The sequence below is a fragment of the Rhipicephalus microplus genome, chromosome 4 (assembly GCF_043290135.1).
Source record: "Rhipicephalus microplus isolate Deutch F79 chromosome 4, USDA_Rmic, whole genome shotgun sequence".
In the NCBI taxonomy this organism is placed as follows: Eukaryota; Metazoa; Arthropoda; class Arachnida; order Ixodida; family Ixodidae; genus Rhipicephalus; species Rhipicephalus microplus.
This window is the reverse complement of record NC_134703.1, coordinates 30957871-30980802: the sequence shown is the minus strand read 5'-3', so window position 1 is coordinate 30980802 and position 22932 is coordinate 30957871. Positions and strand designations below refer to the sequence as shown.

Genomic DNA, 22932 nt, shown 5'->3' with positions numbered 1-22932 from the left:
AGGCTTATCCACGCCACGGGCACAAAGTACTACACAGGGGTGCCACGAGCACGTCTCCGCGGTAAAGGTGATCCACGGAGACACCGGGACAAAGGGCCCGGTTGCTCGAGCGAGGGCAAAGGCGCTCGCGTTGGCTTCGAAGGGAGACGGGTCGGCGTAGCTAGGCCACGCACTAGGACACCGTACTGCCCTTCGGCCGTGAGTACGCAGCGGGGCAACAAAAGGTGAGCGTTCGCATCGGGCGCGAGGCGCCGTCAGCGAAGTCCGACGAGCCCCGAGCGACGGGACTCGACGGACGGAAAAGAATGCGTGGCTCACCGTTTGAAGTCCCGGACTGTACTCACCGCTCACGACGCAGCGCGCGAAAACCTCACGGGGGTCCCCGCGCGCGGCGCCACCGTCAACATCCGCTACCGGGTGAGGGAGTTAAACGTCACTCCGCCCTTCCCAGCGCGGCTGACAGCAAAGGAGGGCAGACATGTCGGGACATGAGAATGGCAGAAAAGGCGGGAAAGCCCGCGCAAAGGCAGCGGGCCAGCCTCAATTCCCACACAGTGAAGCACATGTTTCACGCACATTTTCTTTTTGCCTCCTTTCCACACTGGCAGCAGTGAGACCCGTCGTTCACCCGTGTTTGCAGCAAGATTGGGACCAGGTGTGGCTGGAAAACACGATACTTGGAGCCGCAAACTAGCCAACACAGCAAACAACCACCTCCGATTGCTCTCAGTCATTCAAAATTCTTTGCATCTCATTTTTGTATGTTTTGTTCATTCAAAAACCCACTTAATTCATAGATTTTTTGCAGTGCCAGTGACCTTGAAACAAGCTTTTACTATACCACTTGTAGGTCGAGAACCACCCCCTGAGTCCAGTGTACAGGCACTTGGACCTCAAGCAACATCGGCTGGTGCACGAAGGTGCACTGACGATGCGGCTGCCTCGGCAGAAGCCACTCGATGTCCAGTTGGTGCTGCTAGAAGACCTACTTCTGGTTCTGCAACGTCAAGACGGCAGCGAACGGCTGGTGCTGCGCTTTTACTCAGTGAGCCTGCCAACAGCCACGGCCGAGGACCGCATGTTGCAATGCCCCGTCATGCGGCTACGGCACTTGCATGCCCGTGATGTTGCCACCGACGCACGTGCCTTTTTTCTCCTGGACACTGAACCAGAGCAGCGTGCCATGTGGGAATTCGCTGCGGCCTCAGCTGTTGAGAAACGGAGTTGGCTAGAGCACATTGCTGCTGCCACGCGTGCACACGCGCCTCCGGGTGAAGATGAAGGCAAACAGGCTCCGGACACAACCCCTGTCGACACACCTGAAGTGCTTGAGTAAGTAAAAAGCGAAAATGTCCAGTACAGTAGAATTGCGTTATGTTTCCACTTAATGTGATTTCCCATCTCTTAAGCTCGCAATTGCAGAAATTAAAGATAACCCTCATAGAGCTGTGTTGTGATACATCTTTGTTAATACAGTAGAATCTCGTTATAACGAAGCGGGATATAACGAACTAATGGATATAACGAAGCAATTGTAATTCCCCTTGAAATTCCCATAGACGCCCATGTATTTAAAACCTCGTTTTAACGAAGCGAAAATTTCCTCACAATGGATATAACGAACCATTCTTTGACCACAACGAGCATTTACTGATCATTTTGGTATACGTGAATTCAATATCTTATAGCGCGCGCCGGTTCACGTCCCATCACGGCAGCGGTAATTCAAAACTCGCGCCTTGCGCCGCCTGCCAACACGCGCGTGGGTGCACGTCGCCCTGCCTCCCCTTTCCTCAGGAACTAATGGACTCGCCCGCGCAGCAACTCGCGCGAGCGTGCGCGTCAGCCGACCTCCCCTCTCCTGTGGAACTCGTTGACCCGCCCGCGCATCTGACCTCCTCCTTCCCTCAGCTCCACGCTGGGTCGGCGGAGATTGCGGCTTTGTTGGCTTTGTGCTTGGTTCCTTGTCGTTCGCTGTGGAAGAGCAACACCCCTCCGCCGCTAGACATGGACAACGGCAAACGTAAGCGCAAAATCATCACAATTGAGCAGAAGTCTGCAATGTTGAGAGCCGTTGAGTCCGGCGTCAAGAAAAAAAAAGTGGCCGAAGATTTCGGCGTATCGTTGAGCACGCTGTCAACGATCTTAAGCAAGAGAGAAGCTATTGCCGCTGGCGTCAAAGGCGACCGAATGAAGCTGCGAGCCCCCGCCTTCGAAGCTGTCGAGAAGGCGGTGTTCAACTGGTTTTTAGAAATCAGAGCAAGCGGCACTCCTGTGAGCGGGGCACTTCTGCACGTACGTCGGTGCCGATGCTGACGCGGTGACAACCGAAGAGTTGTCAGATGCGGAAATTGTGCGCGCGGTGACGGGGGTGCATAATGATGACAGTGACGAATGTGTTGACACCCCGGAGCCTAACGAACCCGACGTACCGACGCCCGCGCAAGCGCTGGATGCGACAGACCTGCTGCGCCGCTTCTTTGGTGCTCATGATGACGGTGAGGACGGACTTGAAATAGCGGCTGCCGCTGAAAGAGCAGTCATCCGCTTGAAGAAGAGTCGGCAAAAGTCTATCAAGGACTATTTTTCTTCGAAGTGATCTGCCAGCTGGTGTGCTGAACTTGGCAGAAATAAAGTGCATTGTTCTTTATTATTTTGCTAGTTTTTTGCCTTCCGACGGCCGTTTTTCTCTGCGCGGCGGGCTGCTGTGATATTCGGTGGTGAGTACATTCTCTCTTGCTGGCTAATTGTCGGTAGAAATGGATATTGGCTATAACGAACTAATGGTTATAACGAAGTAATTACGACTCCCCCTTCAACTTCGTTATAACGAGGTTTGACTGTACTTGGAAAGTACGATTACAGTTAAACCTAAACCTGGATATACCGAAAAAAAATTACAAATTACCGGAAACATTCGTTATAAAGAGGATTACGTTATATGCAGGTTCGGTATAAAAGTTCGAAAAATAAACCCACAATTTTTAACAAAACCGGAACTTAAGACAGAGCTAACCCAAAACAGTTATTTAGCAGTAAGGAAACTGCGTTTCTGTTGTGATAGCAATTATATGGGCACTCTTGGCTGGTTTTTGCCGTCGCCGCTAAGTCCAAATTGATAGCATGCTCCTGCGCATCGTAACTTTTACGACAGGGTAAGAGCGCACGAGCGCTGTTGAAGCAGTTATAAAATCAGCCAGCCCATCTCAATCGCCTGGAGGCCAAATACGATAACATCCATCATGCATATTAGAACTGCCGTTGAATGCTCAAACAGAAAGGAAACCAGCCATCTTGAACGAGCATAAAAAAACGCGCAGGGCAAGGGGTGGGGGTTCGCTCAAGTAGCGACGGTGAACTTCGATTTTAAGTGCTGTCGCGATCGCTGGCGCACATGCTACAGTCAAATCTCGATATAACGAATTAAGTGGGACCGCCGCAACTCGTACGTTATTTTGAAATATCGTTGTAATGAAAAACTTCGATTGTAAGCAAGAGGTCAAACCTAGGAGCGAACATGACGTACCTTGGCAGTTGCCGTGTGCGCCGGCAAGCAAACACACACACACAAAAAAAATTACACACACTTCAAACGTTCTTTATTTGAAGAAATCTGTGATTTTCTTCTGACGCGTGGAGCACAAACGGCTGATTAAGTACGCCTCAACACCTTCCACCTTACGTAGCACCTCATCGGGCACATCACTGCACCGACCAATGTAGGTGCGGACTTTGTTCATGTGCACTAAAACATCCGAGTGCGATATGGTCTCATCCTCTTCAGTGTTCGGTGATACAGAGTCCTCTTCCTTCGAGTCGTCGTCGTCGTCACTGGAGACGTCGCGAACGCTGTTGACAATCTCCTCGGTTGTCATGTCCGCCGACGTTAGTGCTGCGCTGTCGCTCTCCACGTAGTCGTCGAAGGTAGAGACGTCGGGCAACAGTTCCTCAACCTCAGTCCACAGGTCTCCTGGGTTGCTGTGGTCCTCTTCCAGGTTGTCTTCAACTTGGGCAGGTGCCTTGATTAGGCCTGCTTTTCGCCAACAGTTACGGATTGTTGACGTCTTCACGTTCCACCAAGCTCCCGTCAGCATTTCCGCCGCTTGACGAATGTTGACTGATGTCGGCTGCTTTAAGCGGAGATTTATAATAAAACGCTGCACAAGGCGCTTGCGAAATTCCGCCTTAACACTCTTTATGATGCCTTGATCTAGTGGTTGCAGCAACGACGTGTTGTTCGGTGGCAGAAACTCCAGGCGAACGTGCGTCAAGCGAACATTCACAATGTGGGCTGAACAGTTGTCGACGATCAAAAGAATTTTTCTATTTTCTTTCCTCATTTGTTCGTCGAGTTTGATGAGCCACTGCGAAAACAATTCTCTTGTCATCCAGGCACGCTTGTTCGCACAATAGTCAAACGGTAGGGATACGACGTTCTTCATGCAGCGAGGCTTTGCGTATTTTCCAATGACAAGCGGCTTGATTTTCTTCGTGGCCGACGCATTGCAGCAGAGCAAGACCGTCACGCGGAGATGCGACTTCTTGCCTCCTTTACACTGCTGACCTTTGAAGTGCATCGTCCGATCTGGCAAGAGCTGGTAGAAGCACGCGGTCTCGTCCGCGTTGAAAATGTCGTCTTCGGAGTACGACTCTGCCACCTCTCGGAAACGATCGTTCCGCCAGGAATCTGCACCCTCTTTGTCCGCAGCCTTTTCTTCACCTGAGACTACCTGCCAGGTTATGCCGTTTCTCTGGCGAAAACGGAAAAGCCAACCCGCGCTTGCATCAAACCCAGTTACTTCAAGTGCGTCGGCGAACTCGCGGGCTTTTTCTTGAAGCATTGGGCCAGACACTGGGATGTTTGGCAGCCGGGCATCTTTAAACCAGGTCAGCACAGCTTGGTCGACATCTTGAAAATTTCCCAGGCGCAACCGTTTCCTCGTAGGTGCAAGTTGTGACTCTCGGTGAAGCTTCAGAATCTTTTCTCTGTCTTTCCAAATGGTCGCGACAGTCGACGGGGCAATGCCACGCTCCCTGCAGAGGTCGATTTGCTTTTTGCCCGAGTCAAGTTCCCTCAACAAATCCACCTTTTCTTGCAGGGAAAACTGCTTTTGCCTCTTCTTAGCGCTGTCACCTGGTGCATTCATCGTCGGGTCTCCAAACACTTTGCAGAAAGCTAAGAAAAAAAGAACGACAACAAAACGCAGCAGACTTCACACGTGCGTGGCACGAAGGACGCACGACGAAGGACGAGGCAACGAGGCTAGGCCTGCTAAGCTGCCACACATCAAACCATACCTGTGTGGTGGACGGTGATGATGATAGCTTCCGTGCATGGAAAAAAACAGCGGGTACTGCGCGTGAGAGTTGCGGTGCTGCTACTTTTAACTAAATTCGTAATACTGATGTTCCTTGCGTATAGGCGAGCAAATAAATTATGCACGTTATTCTGAAATATACATTGTACTGAAATTCGTTGTTCTGAAATATTTTTACATTGAAAATATATAGGCAATCTGGCGGGGATTTTCAAAATATTCGTAAATCTGAAAAAATCGTTAATTCGGTGTTCGTAGTAACGAGATTTGACTGTATCTTGGCAAGCATTGGTGTACTTTCAACGTGAAGAGTGTTTGACGGCGAATTGTGCACTTTTCTCCTGGAGCATTTTCATTTTTAGGTTGCTCCACCCATCGCGTCACGCACTTCCAGTCAGGGTTAATTTTTTTCTGGCTGGACAATTCTGCCTACCATTGGTTCGTTCGAACCTGCCTGGATGAATTGGTTCTGGAAAGTATCTGGCAGATTTCTGGCTGTAAGACACCAGAAGAGTTGATGCGCACTCACCGCCATCTTTGGGATGACTGGACGGATAAGTATAGTATGGGCACTTGGAGACTTTACCTTCGGTTGCCATTATGCCTACCATTATCTTTTAAAACCCATTTCGCCTTGCTAGATGGTGCAATTACGAGTGGCAGTGAACATACCGCCACATGTCTATGATAGTCGCATACAGCAGTAGGTTTTGAAGATGCTTATCACATTCATGAGATTTCGCATATCGTGTTGTACCACGATTGTTACGTGCACTGCCTACAGTTGAGCTTGTTGAGACATCAACGGGACGGCAGTTGTCTTCAGGGACGGGAAAAATCTGGCCAACATACGTTATCGTATCCCAAATGCATATGATCGAAGATATCACTTCTGCTCTCCAGCAAACCTTACCCTATATTTCCAAGCGGCAACACAGAAAGAATTGTTTCCAACTCGGCACAAAGTTTCATTTTCTGCCTTGGCATTAGCGTTTTTTTTATGTTAATGCTAGTTGTCTCAGCATTCAATTCAGCAATGTTGGAGTTATCTTGGGATTTCAGCACACAGGACGATTTTCTTTCAGGACTGGAACAAGCTGGCTGACCTCTGACTGCCAGTAAGGTGCCAGAACTAAAAAAAAAAAAAAAAATGTCTCCCTATCTGTTTTTTTTTTTTTTGAAAAATAAATGTTTTAGTAGGTGTGTGCAAATATTCGAAATTTCAGCTATTTTTGAAATAGTGCTTGCTATTCAATTCGATTCGTGCTGGAATTGAACTTCCCGAAAACGAATACAGTCAACATGAGATTGACAATGGCTTCTTCAGATTATCGATATGCTTCACTCCATCACACTCTTGTATGGGGGCAAAACTTTCTTCCAGGCTCTGCTACAGTCGCAAATGTGTTGAATCAAGAAAACGCTAGTTTCAACATGGTGATAGATGTGGCAGAGGTGGGGGCTCAATTTGGGCAGGAAGTCCGATAAATCAGACACCGAAGATTTTTAGCATCCAAAATTTTGGGTGTTCTTACGTGTATATATTGAGGTCTTCGCGGCAGATTTGGAACTCCAAGCTTGAAGGGAGCACATCCTTGTCTGCCACAGCAGTTGGGCTTCCGCAGAAATTGAAAGGGGAGGAGAGGCTGAGAAAATAGCATCTTTACTATTCAGGACGGTATTTTGGGGGGATTCACATCTGTCCCTGTGCAAATTGGGAGGGCTGGCAGGTGTACGAATCGTGGCATCATTATGTGTTGATGCTGGGCAAACACATGATACACTTCCCACATGTGACCGCCGTGTTGCAGGGAAGCACACCTCCTCTACAGGAGCATATTTTGGTTGTCTGTGAACTTTATCATTAAAGGGGCTCTGCAACACTTTTTGAGCATGGTCAGAAAAAGCCGATCGGTAGTAGAGGCTAGCACAGCACAGCATGCGGATAGCACAGCAGGTGGCCTGGAATTGACAATACATTACCGAAGTCAGCTAAAAATTGCTTTCTCTTCTCTCGACAAATGGTGGAATATGCCCAAAATTAACATATGAATTACCCATCTATCAGCCATTGGCCGATATAAACATGGCACGCTCGCTCGTTACAGAGGTCGCCGCGAGAGGCCGCGACTTGTCCACGCGTGCGCGTGCGATCACACTGAAAAAGCGGTGCATACGAAGAAAAAAAAGTGCTCGAGGCCACGAGGCGCGTGTGACGTTTTTTTTTTTTTTTTTGAGGCCCTGTCATCCCTCCCTGCTTAGCTTCCAGCGCTGTTGTTGGGACGAGAGAAGAGAGAATGCAATTGCAGCATGCGACAAAACTTTGTAACTCCACTCGCACTGGACGGATTTTTAAAATTTTTGCGGCTTTGAATTCGTGAGGCAATAAGCTTTTCCCGTGAATTCATTCCGTGGTTACTTGAAAAAGCGTTTCAGGGCCCCTTTAATGGGTCTTTTTTTTTTCCTCGCTGACAGAAACAAGGCCAGGTTGCTTGACCTGTCATCAGTCATGAGCATTGTCATGCAGCATTACCTCGTGGCTTCAGAGGGGCCATCATTTTCCCAGATTTTTGGAAAAATTGGAACTGGAAATCGCTTGATAACATCTAAAATCTTCCAATTAATCAGGCTGATACAGGCCACCACCAAATAAAGCCACAGAAATTCTTATAAATAAATGGGACTTCCAAATAATCGAGTTCGAGCTAACGTACTTTTGCTGTGTAGTGTTGAATGCTTTGTAATATGGAGGTCTACAGTATTGCTGCTGTTGTGCTGTTGTAGCCCTGCTGTAACCGACCATGAGGAAGAGGAGGTGCCTACGGAGGAAGGAGAGAACAAAGAGGAGCCGGCAGCCCCGGTGGCTGATCAGTCAGACAAAGAAGAGCCTGCCAAGGAGGAGGGCTCCAGCAAGGAGATATTGGTCGGTGCTCCCGTGGCGACCCCCTCGGTGGCCCAGGGAGGCCTGTCCTTGGTGGACTTCCAAGAAGTGGTCGTGGTGCCCAGTGCTCCTTGTGAAACAGCCACACCTGTGCTCACTCCCATTGGTGGGTATTCATGTAGATTTGTCGCTATCTCTTACATGTATGCAAGTGAAGTGATAAACAAACATGACAGCCCCTTCGTTACCAAAGTACTAGGCAGCACTCTTCAAGCACTGGGGGGGTCAGTATTGTGTACTTTGCATTGCTATCCATAAAGCTGAAGACAGGATTGACAATCGGTTCATGCGTTCTCTCTCCTTTATTTTTTCTACTTGGTGAAAAATCGCAATGTTGCGTTGATATCCATCGTACCAAAGGGCTGCTACAACATGTGTGCTTGGGCATTTTTGAAGCCTCTAAATCATTGTGCATAATTGAATTATTGTGGCAAGGGACTGCTCGTAACCCTTTATTATGCTCTTAGGAGTGTCTGCAGAGTAACGCCAATATATGCTGCATTAAAACGTTTGGCTGAAACGATTGTTTGCTTGCATACAACTTTGCAAACTTCACATGAGAGAAACTTCTAGTAGCTGCTATTGCCTGTGCATATCTGTCGTGTCAACAATGTTGATTGCATAATTGTGAAGGGCTGCATGCATTTATACAGCCTTATACCGTATTTACTCAATTCTACCGCGCCATTGATTGTAACGCTCGCCCGGTTTCCACGACGAAAAAAAAGTAAGACATCGATTGTAACGTGCACCCATTTTTCTCGTTGGCCCGCACGATCACACCACTCGGGAAAACGACTCCTTTGGAGAGCGTCTTCCGTTTAAATATGAGGTACAAGGGAAGCTTGTGCCCATCTGACGTGCAACAGAGCATTGCCGTCGCTCTAGTTTTTCCGTGGCCCGATGTCAGCACGTGAACTTGCTTCGCCCCTTCTTGACGGTGGCGGTGCCAGGCATATCGAAGTAAAGAGGCGTCTGATCGGCATTCCCGATTTGCCCAAGCAGGTAGCTGTTGTTGTGCCGCAAGTTTAGGACGAACCTCTGAAAACTGTGAATCTTTTCATCGTACTCCTCTCGAAACTTTCCGCATATGCCCGTTCGCCTTCGGAGGGAAAAGCTTTTCCTCTTCATAAAGTTAGTTAGCCAGCACCTGCTCGCTTTAAACTGGCTCCACATTAGCCCTTTTTTTATTCTAAGGCTAACTGCATAGCCCGCACTTAGAGCAGTTCTATCGTCACGGGCCGCTGTGCCGCTCGCTGCTCAAGCACATACTCGCCGACAGCTCTTCAATTTGCGGAAACCGACCCTGCTGTAGTCCACTAAAGCCTTTACGTGAAGCTTTGCTGTCAACAATCTTCTGCTTTTGTTTCCGCCAGTCCCGCACGCATGTTTTGAGAACTCCGAACGACCGCGATGCAGTCTGATTTCCGTCCGTTTTGGCACACGCGGTGACTTTTCTTTTAAAAGCGGCATCGTGGTGCAGTCGTCGAGTTTTGGAGTCGGCCTTTCCATGCTGTCGAATCTAATGCACTACAACATGACGAACTCCTCAGCACACATATGAAGAGCCGCACATGGGAAACACATTGGCAGAAACGACCGACGCGCCATGCCGACGCACGTAGGGGGCGGCCATTTTGGAAACGCCGATGTCATTAAAATGACCGTATTCATTTTTTTTTTTTTTGTGTGTGCTCAATTCTAATGCGCATGCGATCTATGAACTCGCTTAACCGGGGGGGGGGGGGGGGGGGACGCGGCTTTGCGATCGCGAAAAATGCCAAAAAAATTGATTTTTTGAAAATCAAGTTTTCAGTTTCTGGAACCCTTTTTCTATCTCGTTTCAAAATATCTACACTGAAAACCGCGCAAAAGTGCTTTGGAAAATTCGTTTCACCCACCTAAGTAGCTAAACTTTTTCTGGAAATGGCGAGAAAACAGTGATGTTAAAAAAATTATAGCTTCGCGATGGCTGGGCCGGAAGCCGGCTTCTTGGGCTCATTGGAAAGAACATGCTTCTTCGCAAGCAACGAAGCACATTACTCGCTAGCTCCCCGGAACCGCGGGCGGGCATTTTACGCTCCGGCAGCGGACCCCACAGTCAAACTCGCGGACCCTTCCCCCCCCCCCCCCCCCCCCCTTCCACTGCCAGGGACTGCTCGGAACAGCGGCTAGCATGCAATTTCGCGCGTCGGCACTCGAAAATGCGAGAACAGGCACAGTGCGCGCCGATTTTCTGTCATCGTAATTACACATTTCGCGCATCGTCATCGAAAGCCGCCGGCAAGTGCACTACGCGCTGGCTGCACTGTCCACGCGGCCTCGCACTTCACAGACATATAGAGTGCTGTCAATAAGCTATAGTGATGTGATTCAGACGGGCTTGGAGCCGTGCTTGATATCGCCATGAACGTCTATGAATGTTCCGAGGCAATGAAAGCCTCTTAGATTACAGTTTCCGCGACCGGCTGTATGATGATGCGTTTCACGGCTAGAGTGGTAAAAGAGCATGTATGAATCAGGGGCACGAATTTTTATATGCCCGTTTCGCATCATTAATTATACTGCTTAAAATTCCTGTGCCACCAGTCTTCTGCCCATAACTTTGTTATTTGGAAAGAAAGCATAGGCCGTCATGGTGTGATCCATTTTTCTGATGCAATAAACCTCTCTAAATAAAAAAATGTTCAGTGATTATTTGTAATCAAGTACTTAATTATGCTAATTACAACTTCAGCACAAAAATTGTGTAATCATTTCAGTATATGGTTTTATTCATTTACAATCTTTTCTGTCATACCTATCACACCACTCCTTCATACAAAGAACTTGGTTTGAAATCCATACTTGTTCTTTGTAAATCATGAAAAGGAGTAAATCATGAAAAGAAGTCAAATATCACAAGACAAACCTGAGATCACAATTTATAGGTGTCTTAGAGACGTAAAGAAAAGTTGAAACTTTAAACGCAGTTTTCTCAATACCGTTATTTTGACATTATGCTCAGCCCCTCCACGAGGTTCAATGAAGAAATAATTTGTCTCTCGTAAAAGTATTTGTGGTATCGCTGTAAAATTTTTATGGAAGCTCGGTGAGGTCATTTTTAGTGTCTGTGCCAATTTTCATCAATATCCAATGAGAAACAAGAAAGATCATCGGAAAAAGCCTGTCGAGAACTTCGACAGGTTTTTTCTCACAAGTGTGTTTTGGACATTGTGCATTGCTCGTAAAAAGGGTAGCACGGGAATGATTGAACCGATTTTGATTCTGTTTTTTTTTTCCTGAATCCCTGAACACTGCTTGTGGGTTCAGCAATATTCAGTTTCTGTTTTATGGCCGGTTTTTTTTTCTAGACGATGATTTGTCCATGCCACTGTTTCTGACAATGTGTGTCGGCAGCCATGATGATCTCAAAAAGAAAAAGAGAATTTATTACAGAATTTTGAGAGTGCTATACCCTGTAGCTTTCTTTTGAGTAAAGATCAACACCATTTGCAGCTTCCTGGCATGTTTTGTTACAGCGCTAGGCTTTCCACGAGCAGACCATATAAGTAGAACCACGTAGCATGATGTAACTTGAGAACTACTCAAGGTATCATGATGAAACTGCACATTTCCCTATTCAAGACACTTATGAGAATGCATGCCAAGTTTCATTGCTCTAGGTCAACAAACAAAAATGTTTTTTTTCAATGCCACCTCCCCCCTTAACCGGAAAAAGGGTGCGCATTAGATTCGAGTAATTACATGCCATTGTAAGCTGCATTAGATAATTAGGCTGCCTATATGTGGGGACCCTTGTATGCTTCTTTCTTCAGAGCGACTTCGACGCCAGGACCAACGAGTTCTCTCAGCCCTGGCTGAGAAGCAGGCACTGCTTGCAGAGATCCTGCGAATCCCCAGTGAAGACTACGTTCACATGGCTGAGGCAAGCAGCATGCTTTCATCTCTTTTTCCCTCGGCTATTTAGCATATATTAGTCTAGTTGCACCATATCAAGTGCACCATATCAAGAGCCATAATTTTTTGTTACACTGTAGACTCATGTTTAATGGATTCTGAAGAGACCAGAAAAATACTGTATTTACTCGCACAGTTTCACTTTTTTTTGTGTGATTGGGGTGCTCCGAAAAGGGTGTGTGCAAATTACGTGGAGATTTCACGAATGCATCTGAAATATCCTAAATAATGTGCAGTACTACATAGCTCTCACGTGTGGTATACCCTAATTGCTCGCGTAATCCTCGCACTCACACAATTCTCACACACCCCACATCACCCAACAGAAATACGATTTCTTTTTTTCCTCGAGTAATTATCACACCCCCGAAAATTGCCGCCATAATGTCGTCTGCTCATTCCAGCCATTGATGATGATAGCGCGCACTATCTGACGCCATCTCTTAAGCATCAAGCGTACTATTATTGCACGGAGATTCAATCCAATCCAAGCCAGGCCAAAGTGGCAAGTGCGCATTGCGGCAAGTTTTGTATGTTGTATCGGTAATCTTGTCACGTTATGGGGCGATATTGAAACTACATGGCTGCTTTCAAGTTGAAAGTGATTGATCATGCACTAAACAACGGCAACAGGGTCGCTGGTAGGGCCTTCGGAGTTGACGAGTTTTGTGATTGCTACTGGTGATGGCGGCTGAAAGCCACCAAGACGCGTTGGGCCTGCCGTGTGCCTAAGACTGAGATTGATGGTAAACTTCATTTCTTCAAAAGGAAACTGCCGACGGTTCTGTTAAATAGCCATCAGCCCAATACTGATGTCCTACGTTTACCGTTTGAGGGCTCTTGTTCAGTGACGAACGCTACCGCTACGCCCCTAACGCCCACAAGCTTTGCGTGTGGTATTCTAATTCTCGACTATTAGCTTGTACTTTTTGTGGCTCAAATAAATCTCTCCATGTGTTGAACCAGGGCTTTTATTGTTGAAGTAAGTTATAACTAGTACTTCTCAAAGCTTGCTGTTAGTTTCTGGTGTGAGAATTCTGATTTGTGGCCAATTTTTCTTTTTCGCTCTGTACGTTTTCGTGAAAAGTTTTTCCTGCGCAATTCTTGCACCCCCCAACTTTGCATCAATTTTCCGCCAAAAAAAATAAAGAAAATAAACTGGAGCATAAATGAAGTGTACTTGTTTATTTAAGAGAATTATACCACGTACTAGCCAGATACAGTCATGCACGGTGTTGTTGGAATCACTGACCGAGAGGTCCAATTGAGAATCATCGCTGCGGTCGCTGTAAGCGCCCTCCCAAAGTGCATTGCCCTTGATTCTGTTGAGCGCGTTCGAATGCCCTATTTTCTTGTAGCTTTTCTTGAAAATGCTGGGAGAAACCGGGTTGCAAGACACCGTAATACTAGAGGACCCAAGCTTTGGCACATAATTGAAGAGGTCTTTTTCAACGGCAGGACACTTGTATTACCGTATAAACCGGACTATAGGTCGAGTGGGAATATAGGTCGTTCCCCCAAGTTCAGGTTACCGAAAAACAAAGAAGGAAAACAATCCAAAATTGCCGAACGACATTTATTTGATAATTAGGTGCACCGCACTTCGATCGTCGGAGCTTTCCTCAACCACCAGTTCGACGAAGCACAACTGTCTTCTCAAGACGAGGGTTTGTCGCTGGCCGCCTTCCACAGTGCGTTGTCTTCCATGCCATACAGTGAGTTGCTGGTGGAACATTTCTTAAAAGCATTTTCCACAATAGAATCTGGCAAGGAACGCCAGGCAGAAAGCCCTCAGCCACAAACAGTCGCAGGCAGAGGCCTCTGTATGCGGTCCGTCAGTGTCTTTGAGTTGTCTCCGGACATCCACTTTTGGTACTCCAGCCATACTCTGTCCTTGAACGGCTTGTTTAGTGTAACGTCGATCGGTTGGAGGGTCGACGTCACACCACCTGGTATCACGGCGAAGTCCATTTTTTTCATCAAGTGTGCGCTTCACAGCGTCGGTTAAGTGACCACAAAGCATGCTGCAAAGATGCAGCAGTGCACCTGGCTGACTGCTCCAGACTACTCGTATCCATTCGAGCATCATGGCCTCATCCATGTATCCCTTTTTGTTGACGCGAACGACAACATCGGGCGGGAACACTTCTTTCAGCATTGTCATACTTTTGAAAATGATGAAGGGCGGAAACTTTCTACCATCTGCCATGCATGTCAGCATGACGGTGAAGCGCGAGTGCTCATTGCCAGTGGGCAACAGCTTCATATCCTTGGCGCCACGCTGCATTATCATGGTCGATGAAGGCATGTCAAACCACACGGGGGTCTCATCGGCATTGTCAATCTGCCCCATCATGTATTTGTTCTGCTCCCGAAGCCGGTTCACGAAGCCCTGAAAGTTTATAAGCTTGTCCTTGAACTCGTCTGGAAACTTCTGACAGATGCATGTGCACCACTGGAAAGAAAATCCTTTGCGTCTCATGAATCGACGCACCCAAGAGTTTGGTGCACGAAACTCTTCTCTAGTGAGCCCAGCTTCTCGAGCGAGTTACACAGCTTTCTTGCGAATGGTATCCACGGTCACTGGCAGCGAGCACGCATGAACTTCCCACACAAAGTTCCCTAGTGTATTCTCTAGCTGGGGATGAACCACACTTCGCCCACGAAATGACATGAGGCAAATCACAAACAATGACATGAGGCAAATCACAAACACAAAAAAACAAACAAGAGAGAAAAAAACAACCTGGTATTGGATTTGAATGAGAATATGGCCGTGTCCAGCTTCTCATGCACATGCAAGCCACATGTTGCCAGACAGCGGTGCACTGTCGGCTAGACACCGCTATATAAGACGAGGGGCGGCTTTAGCTCGTTGTTTTATTGAAAAATCTCGACTTGCATTCCGGTTTATACGGTTGTAGGTGCGCACTTTTCTGCTTTCTCCCGTACAGAACATCACATGTTGAAGAACTTCACGCTGAAGTCCGTGGCGATGCCATGGTTCCCGTTTTCTTTTACAAGCCTTATAACAGGGAGCTTGAATTTTGTTGTACATATAATTATTGTGGCCCGTCTCAAAATACTGTAAAAACGTGACGGGTGAATGGCGAAACATAAACTTTCGAAATCAACAAAGCGTATGTTGCAGCGCAGATGCCGAGTACAAGGGGAAGAGTTGGGGCGATAGGCTCTCACACGCCATGCCGTGTCGCGAGTGCATTGTCACGGTGGAAGAGATGGGGAGATAGAGGGAAGCAAACACTCATAGTTCCGAAGACCCTTCGAAAGGTTTGGGTGTTTGGGTGCAGTAATTTATGGACCGTAGTTCGGGGGAATTCCTCGAAGGAAGGGACTTCACACCGGCTGGTTGTGTTTGTATGACTGGGCTCAGCTGGCGAGGGGCACGCCCGTCCAAAGGTCCAAAGTCTTGCACAATCGCCGGCTAGCTGGCTTAAGTGGGTCAGGAAGTGCGAAGTATGGGAGTAAACTTTTTTTTTAGTTACGCTAGCTACAGTCGACTCCTCTTAAATGGAACTCGTAGGGGATTCATAAAACTGTTCCATTTATCAGAAGTTTCATTTAAGCAAAGTACACTTATTTAGTGAACCAAGACCTTTATTCAAATCGCACTAAGCTCACCTTACTCATGAGGATGAGTAGGAGAAAAAAAAGGAGTGAAGAGTGGTTTGTTTGGCAAGCTTGAGTTGTTTTTTTTACAAGGTACGCACCCATGCCTGACAAACTGGCTAAAAATTCTGGACAAGCCTCATGCTCAAAATAGCGCTGCAAAAGTTCAACAGCCTCTTTAGCTGATCGGTCTGGTGGCACCACTGCACTGACAGTATTGCCATCACATTCATCGCTGAAAGGTTGATCCTCATCGTGCGCTTCGGCAATCATTTCCTCAACAGTCTCTTCACGACAGTTACGAACATTTTCATCAATTGATTTGTAGTCCTGCATCGTGAAAGGGGCAGAGGGTACGACCTGACTGAATACTGTCTCAATGTCGGCATCAGCAGGGCTTTCTTCTTCATCAGGTACTGCTTTCTTGCGCTTGAAAGCCAGCATGGTGAAAGAATCTGTGTATTGTTGTTGCCTTCACTTGCTCCCAGGCACAAGCCAAAATGTGGATGGCAGCCAATAAATCTATGCTGTAGCATTTCCCGCTGCCTGCTCTACGCCGCATTTGAAGGAGAAATTGTCTGCGGTAATGAACTTTAATGTTCTGAATAACCCCTTGATCCATTGGCTAAATCACTGCCGTTGCATTGGCTGGCAAGAACTCCAGAGTGATGGCTTGGAGTACTTGAACCTGACCATGGGCTGGGCAATCATCCACGATGGAGACTTGCCTCGTAAATCTTGCCTTGCCTCGTAAATCTTGAGTCTTCCTCGAGAAGCCAGTTTTCGAAAATGGCCATGGTCATCCACGCTTTTCCGCCCCATGGTGCGCAACGGGAAGGTGTTAAACGCCTTTGAAACAACGTGGGTGCCTTGATTTTTCTGTTACCAACAGCTTCAATTTCTCATCTCCTGCCATGTGTTCACCCACCAGCACAGTAATGTGATCTTTACTGTGTTTTCCTCCACTATAGGCTTCGCCTTTGAAGGTGAGAGTCTTTGACAGAAGTGCCTTATAAAAAAGACCCATCTCGTCGACGGTGAAGACGTCTCGTGGCTCAAAGCTCATCGAAATTTCCTTAAACTGCCCCTGTTGCCAGTCTGTGCAAATGTCCCTGTTGACTGCACCACTCTCACCTGAAATTGCTTTGAAGACTAGGCCATGGCGTGTTTTGAAGCGGCTGAGCCATCCGTCACTAAAGTTATTAACACCCATTTGCGTGGCGATCTTTCGAGCTTTCTGTTTGAGAATGGTCTGCTTATGGGCAAATTGAAACTCCGTGCACACTTGAACCACAGAAAAAGAACTTTTCTAGTAGTTCATAAGGCGTCGTCCGCATCCGCATCTGTTTAGATGTAAAGGTCTCGTACTTGACAGTGCCTTCAATCTCTTCTCAGTCTTTCCAAATCTGCAACAGCGTCGATTTCGGGATCTATTTTTTGGCCACCTCCATCTTGGGCAGGCCGCTTCGATCGAGCTCCTGAAGAATGTGCAGCTTTTTTTCAAGTGAGAGTGTATGGTGCGGCTGCTTCCTTTTCATCAGGCTGAAATAACACCGTGATCCACTGCACTTCGTCGCACAAATAGGCCTAACGCACGCACAATTGACTCCCACAGCCAAAAGCGAGAATGGCTACTGGATTGGTTTGTCTTGATCTCAAGGTGTTGCCATGGTTGTGAGACTACGTTTGGCATGAGCGAATTTATGCCGTGTTTAGAGTTTGTGCCGTTTAACCGTAGATGACGAATAAGCACTGTTTCGATTAACCGATGAATTTTACTGCGCAGCACATAGAAATCCAGCCATATGAGCCCGTTCAATTCTGTTATAGAGGCATTTTCGTTTAAGCGAGTTTTGTTTATTGGGAGTTCATTGTATAATATTTTGCTAGGATGCGCAAATTGTGCGAGTAAATACAGCGTGTCCCATTTAAGGGGAGTTTTGTTTACTGAGAGATAAACAGGGGCTAACATTAGAGGCAGTTTTCATTTAACCAGGAGTTCCTTTTAGAAGATTTCTATTTAATACCATATCAATTATTGGCCTTTTCTGCAATACATACTTGTTGGGGTGCTCAGCCACACAGAGAAGCATGCATCGCTGCTTGGAGGACTGCTGTACAGCCTATAGCACTGCACAGGCTTGCGTCCACAAATTTTGGCAGGGCATGGCCACAAGGCTATGGGCCCGGGCCAAACTGGAGGTTAAAGCGACAAGCATGGGCTAGACATTGGCCTGCTCATTAAGCTGTATTCACACGAACGAAATTGAGATTCGAGCCTGTGCATTGCGTTACTACGCCACCATACATCAGCTGTTGCCAATACATACTTGTTGGGGTGCTCAGCCACACAGAGAAGCATGCATCGCTGCTTGGAGGACTGCTGTACAGCCTATAGCACTGCACAGGCTTGCGTCCACAAATTTTGGCAGGGCATGGCCACAAGGCTATGGGCCCGGGCCAAACTGGAGGTTAAAGCGACAAGCATGGGCTAGACATTGGCCTGCTCATTAAGCTGTATTCACACGAACGAAATTGAGATTCGAGCCTGTGCATTGCGTTACTACGCCACCATACATCAGCTGTTGCCGCGTTCCTGCTTCGGTCTGCGTGGACAGGTTTGTGAAACAACGGAAGCCCAAATCATTGTTGGGATCCTCGGGGAGCAATGCCGAAATTCTGGCTTGCAGCGTGAATTCCCCTTTGTCATGTGAATGCTGGCTGTGGAGGGATCAGAATTATGTCACGTCACGTGACTGATTTGTCCACGATCACGTGTCATGTGAATACAGGTTTAGGGGGAATAAGTCGGGTTTTCGAGCACACTCATACATTGTGTGTTAGTTCAATGCGGCAGCGTTGAAGAGGTCATATCACAGAAATTTTAGTGGTGGTGTCATTTGTTGTGAGTGAAAATTCACCTTGTTTATGACCGAAAAATAAAGATGCAAATAGAATAAATAATAAGATCTTAAGTTCGATTGAGAATCGAACCCAGGCTATTCGCACGGTGAAAACATGTTCTACCAAAGAGCCATGCTATTGCTTGAAACTGCTACTCATATAATGTAGTAGAAGGAGTCTCCCTAATGCATGTAATATTGTGTGGCAGAAGTGTAGAATCACGTGAGGCATCAAAATATGGGAATTGCACGAGCATGAGTTTTAACGGCCCATCCATTACAAAGTGCTTAGACATACTTACTCATCATAGATACAAAAAAAAAAAAAATTGGGGGACCCTAAAGCTTTGCCTTTAGGAGTTGAACGCGATAGCGATATCCTGTTCCTAGTGCATACTTCTAAACACTTGGTGCATGAAACGTTTTGGAATTTGCTATGCACTCACTACGTGGCCTTAAGGGAATAGGTGCAATAGAGTGTGTGCCTTTTGTAGTGGGGTGCCGGCTTTCTACCATGGAGTCATTATGATATCACATGGTTTGACGCCCATTGGCAATGAACACTTTTACCACACATTATTACTGCAATATTCCATGTTACATTGTGAAGCATGTATACAGGACGCATCTGTTTGTGAAGCATGAAAGCTACTTTCACCGCATTTCCAAGCAGAAAAAGTTCTTTTCATTGTTTTCACAAGCAGAGGTGTGGCCGTGTGGTAGAACATCCGCTTGCCACGCAAACTATACCCGGGTTCGATCGCCACTTGGACCCAAACAACCCTGGTTCAGTCCCCGCTCTCCACCAGAGTTTTTTATCATTTATTTCATTTGCATCGTTCACGATTTTTTTGGTAGCACATGAGATGATGATTTTTTGCTCACAATCAACAACACCGACGCTGACACCGACGTCGTAATTTCTGCGAGACAAGCTCTTTAACGTTGTCGCGTTGAAACGTCAACAAAATGAGCAGCTGCATAGGTTAGCATGTTGCCTTACGTATGTGTAGTGGACCCTCCGCTGATTCCAAAGAACAATATTTATGGCATAGTGAGCGTTTAACAAGTGCTCTTGCAGCAGGCATTCTAGCATAGTTTGAAACAGCCAATTTTCAGTGAACAAATTGTTTCCTTATGGCACGGTTGAGGCATGTACCGAAAACAGAATCGAGGCAAGCAAACGAGAGGGCTCTGCGCACGGGGCTTGATTGCGCTATGGTGTTCTTATCTTGAAGGCCAAATTTTAATAGTGTGCTCATTTCTTTTGCATTTTGCAATTTTTCACTCTTTTGCTAAGCTTATGTTATACAAGACTGCTTTGTTACTGCTGTTTTCCACTTGTGGTTGAATCATTTAGCGTTAGCACTTGAGACGGTGTGCGTCTTGAACCTTCAAACAAAATGCTAGTCAAGACACGACTTGCATCAGAGCAGTGAGTGTTGGCGACCTTGCATGGAGAAAAGAAATTCTGTATGCAGCTCTTTCAAAGAACTCGCTGTCAAGACCACTTTGTGGCATGATTATCAAAGTTTGGTTGCCTTGCAGATCTCGGAAGAGATGAATGCTGAGAAGGGCCTCATGGAGCTTCTACTGCAAGTCACTTACCATGGTGAGAATCTGGCGCATAAGCTGCTTTTTGTTTCTGTGCTGCATTTTTAGCACCAGGGCTTTACTGACCTAAAGGGGCCCTCCAACACTTTTGATGCACCTATATTTTTTTTGTGCTTTGCTTAAACTGATGGCTAGAGATAATTTTAGCGTTGGTCTAAGCTCCAATATCAGAATGACTCAATATTTTAATCGCGCAATAATGTCACTACATCGCTGCCGACCGCGTCAGCATGTGGTGGCACTCGCCAGAACTACTGTGGGCAGAAATGACAGGTGGGGTAAGCCTATGATTGAATAAATGTAACGTTGGAAGTGATCTTGGTGTGGCCTCAAAAGTAAGACTGATAGCGTGTTATGTTTTTCTTTTCTGTGCTTTTTCGTTGAACCCCAAGCAGATGCCACCACAACAAAATAGATCACTTGACTACAAAAGCACGACAGTGGCACTGGCTACCATTTTGCCTTTGAATTTTTTGCTTGTGCGGGTCAAATGTCTATACGAAAGGCATTTCTCTCTTCCCTTTCTATCTTACAGTTGTGCGAATACACCCTGTCATTTTTCAGTGCTCTAGGTATAAACAGTGCGAGTGTAGTTCCAATTCTTAAAGTATGCATAGCAATTGGAAGTGATATTGCAGAAAAAAAAAAGTTGGAGGGGATTCCTGAGCATGTCCTTTCATCAGAAGGAAAAACACAGTGGTTGAAATAAAGCAACGGTTCCAGCTCGTGTGAACCCATTTAATGGAAAGCTAGTAATGGTACACTTTTTAATTTTCGAAATGATTGCTCTCAAGCCAAGTGTGGAAGTAGCTGCAGGTTCATTGCCATTCTGGTGCTGGCGTCACCTTCAACATTCAGTTGGCATGAATTCCTTTAGCATATGCCAAATGTGTGCCCACGTATCCGAGCGTGAGACAGAAAAAAAAGTAAGACAGCTGCACATTACACCTACCATCGTATATTCTCATGGTCAATCAAGTCAATCAAATAGAATGTATGGTTGAAGTAACTGTACTGCATACCTGCCAAGTCTCCCGGATTGGCTGGGAGGCTCCCGGATTTTGACTGTTTTTTCCGGTTGTACGGTTGTCATGAAAGTCTCCTGGAAATCGAAATTTCTGTATGTGATCTGGCTGCATTGACAAAAAAGCAGCTCAATCTGCTCCAGGCTTTTCGGACATACCCCATTTTATTATAAATAAGTATAAGAGGCATTCATGTAAACATACAGTATAATCTCAGTGATGCGAAAGCACAGCAGATACGAATTCTTGAAATTTGCCAGCTCAATTTTATTATGTTCATTGGGCCTCGATTTGAATGCTCCGAACACATTTCCTAATCGCGGCGGGTGATACCAAGTTTAGTACGGAAACTGTTGAACGAAGGCTGAGAGCAGCGTACTCAGAGCTTCGAAAGTACGCGTGAGACCGGCGCAGGCACTGCCTTCTACAGTGTGTGTGTTTGTCGTTGCCACAACCACTGCGGACGAAACCACGGTCGCTCTTGACACGATCATGTATGGCAACGACGTGACTGACAGAACCCCGAAAGTGTGCGCTCAACCAGTCAAAACAATGCTACTTTCCGCAAACTCTGTGGACAAAACTGCGGCAAATGCTATTGTAGATGGCATAAAATGACTTAGCTTTGAAGGCGCGTGCGCAGCCAAGCGCATGGAGATTGTAAAGTGAACCACCGTTTGCCGCAACCGCCGCGCACAAAATCGCGTATGCGGTGACGCGATAGCCATCGACGAGCTCCGAGGGCACGCAACGGTAGGTTCAAAACAGTAAATATGTAAAAAATAAAAAAAAGTTAGTTTCGCCGCAATGAATGCGACAGCAACAACTTGGAATGTAACGCTGAGAACGGCAAGCAGATCGAAACGTGCAGCGCACTGCTCATAAATGCCGCACGAAATTGATACTCGCAGGACGAGAGCAAACTAACAACGTTTACCGCTCGACACGTAACGCACTGTTTAAACAAAAACGATGCACGATACGTAATCACATGTACAGATGAGTACAAACTAACAGGTGCCCCGGTTGTTATACCTCCCTGTGTATGAAAAGCACGCTGTTTTTGCAAAAGAGGCCTGTTCAGAGACCAAAGTGACCTTTGTGGGCCCGGCAACTGAGGCTTTCGTTTCAGTGAAAGCCGAAGGCACACGATTCCCCCGCCAAAGGATAAGCGCGCGTGCACAGGCATTCATCCGCGAAGCAAAGTACACGTGAGAAATAAGCGAGCGCGGGCAGCTTTTTTTCTTTGAGTGTTCATATATATAAATATATTGTGAAGGACGGCGGCGGTGGCGCCAGCAAGAAAACAGCCTTGACAGGCTATATAATTGCTATCGCAATAAAATGGGGCCAGACGCATTTTGACGTTCCTGTCAAAAGAATCTAGTAGGGAGGAAAGCTTTGACCCGCGCTTTTGCGGCAGCTAGCTGCGCTGTCCCGTCCGGTCACGTGTGTCCCAGGAAGACACGCGCGAGTTGTTTTGACTGAAATAGATTATGCTAGTTGTATTGATCCTTTGAGACTCTCGCCTTAGCGAAAAA

The 22932-nt window shown here is 46.7% G+C and overlaps 1 protein-coding gene across 6 annotated transcripts in view; it reads left to right on the top strand.

The window, feature by feature from the left end:
- Positions 1–22932, top strand: part of LOC119171824 (rho guanine nucleotide exchange factor 11-like) — a 150416-nt gene that overhangs the window by 123261 nt on the left and 4223 nt on the right. For all 6 annotated transcript variants that reach the window (XM_075892454.1, XM_075892451.1, XM_075892453.1 and 3 more), the window contains 4 exons: positions 851–1332; positions 8103–8365; positions 12078–12187; positions 20301–20364. In XM_075892454.1, the coding sequence (XP_075748569.1) occupies positions 851–1332; positions 8103–8365; positions 12078–12187; positions 20301–20364 (919 nt within the window). The remainder of the gene's footprint in view (positions 1–850; positions 1333–8102; positions 8366–12077; positions 12188–20300; positions 20365–22932) is intronic.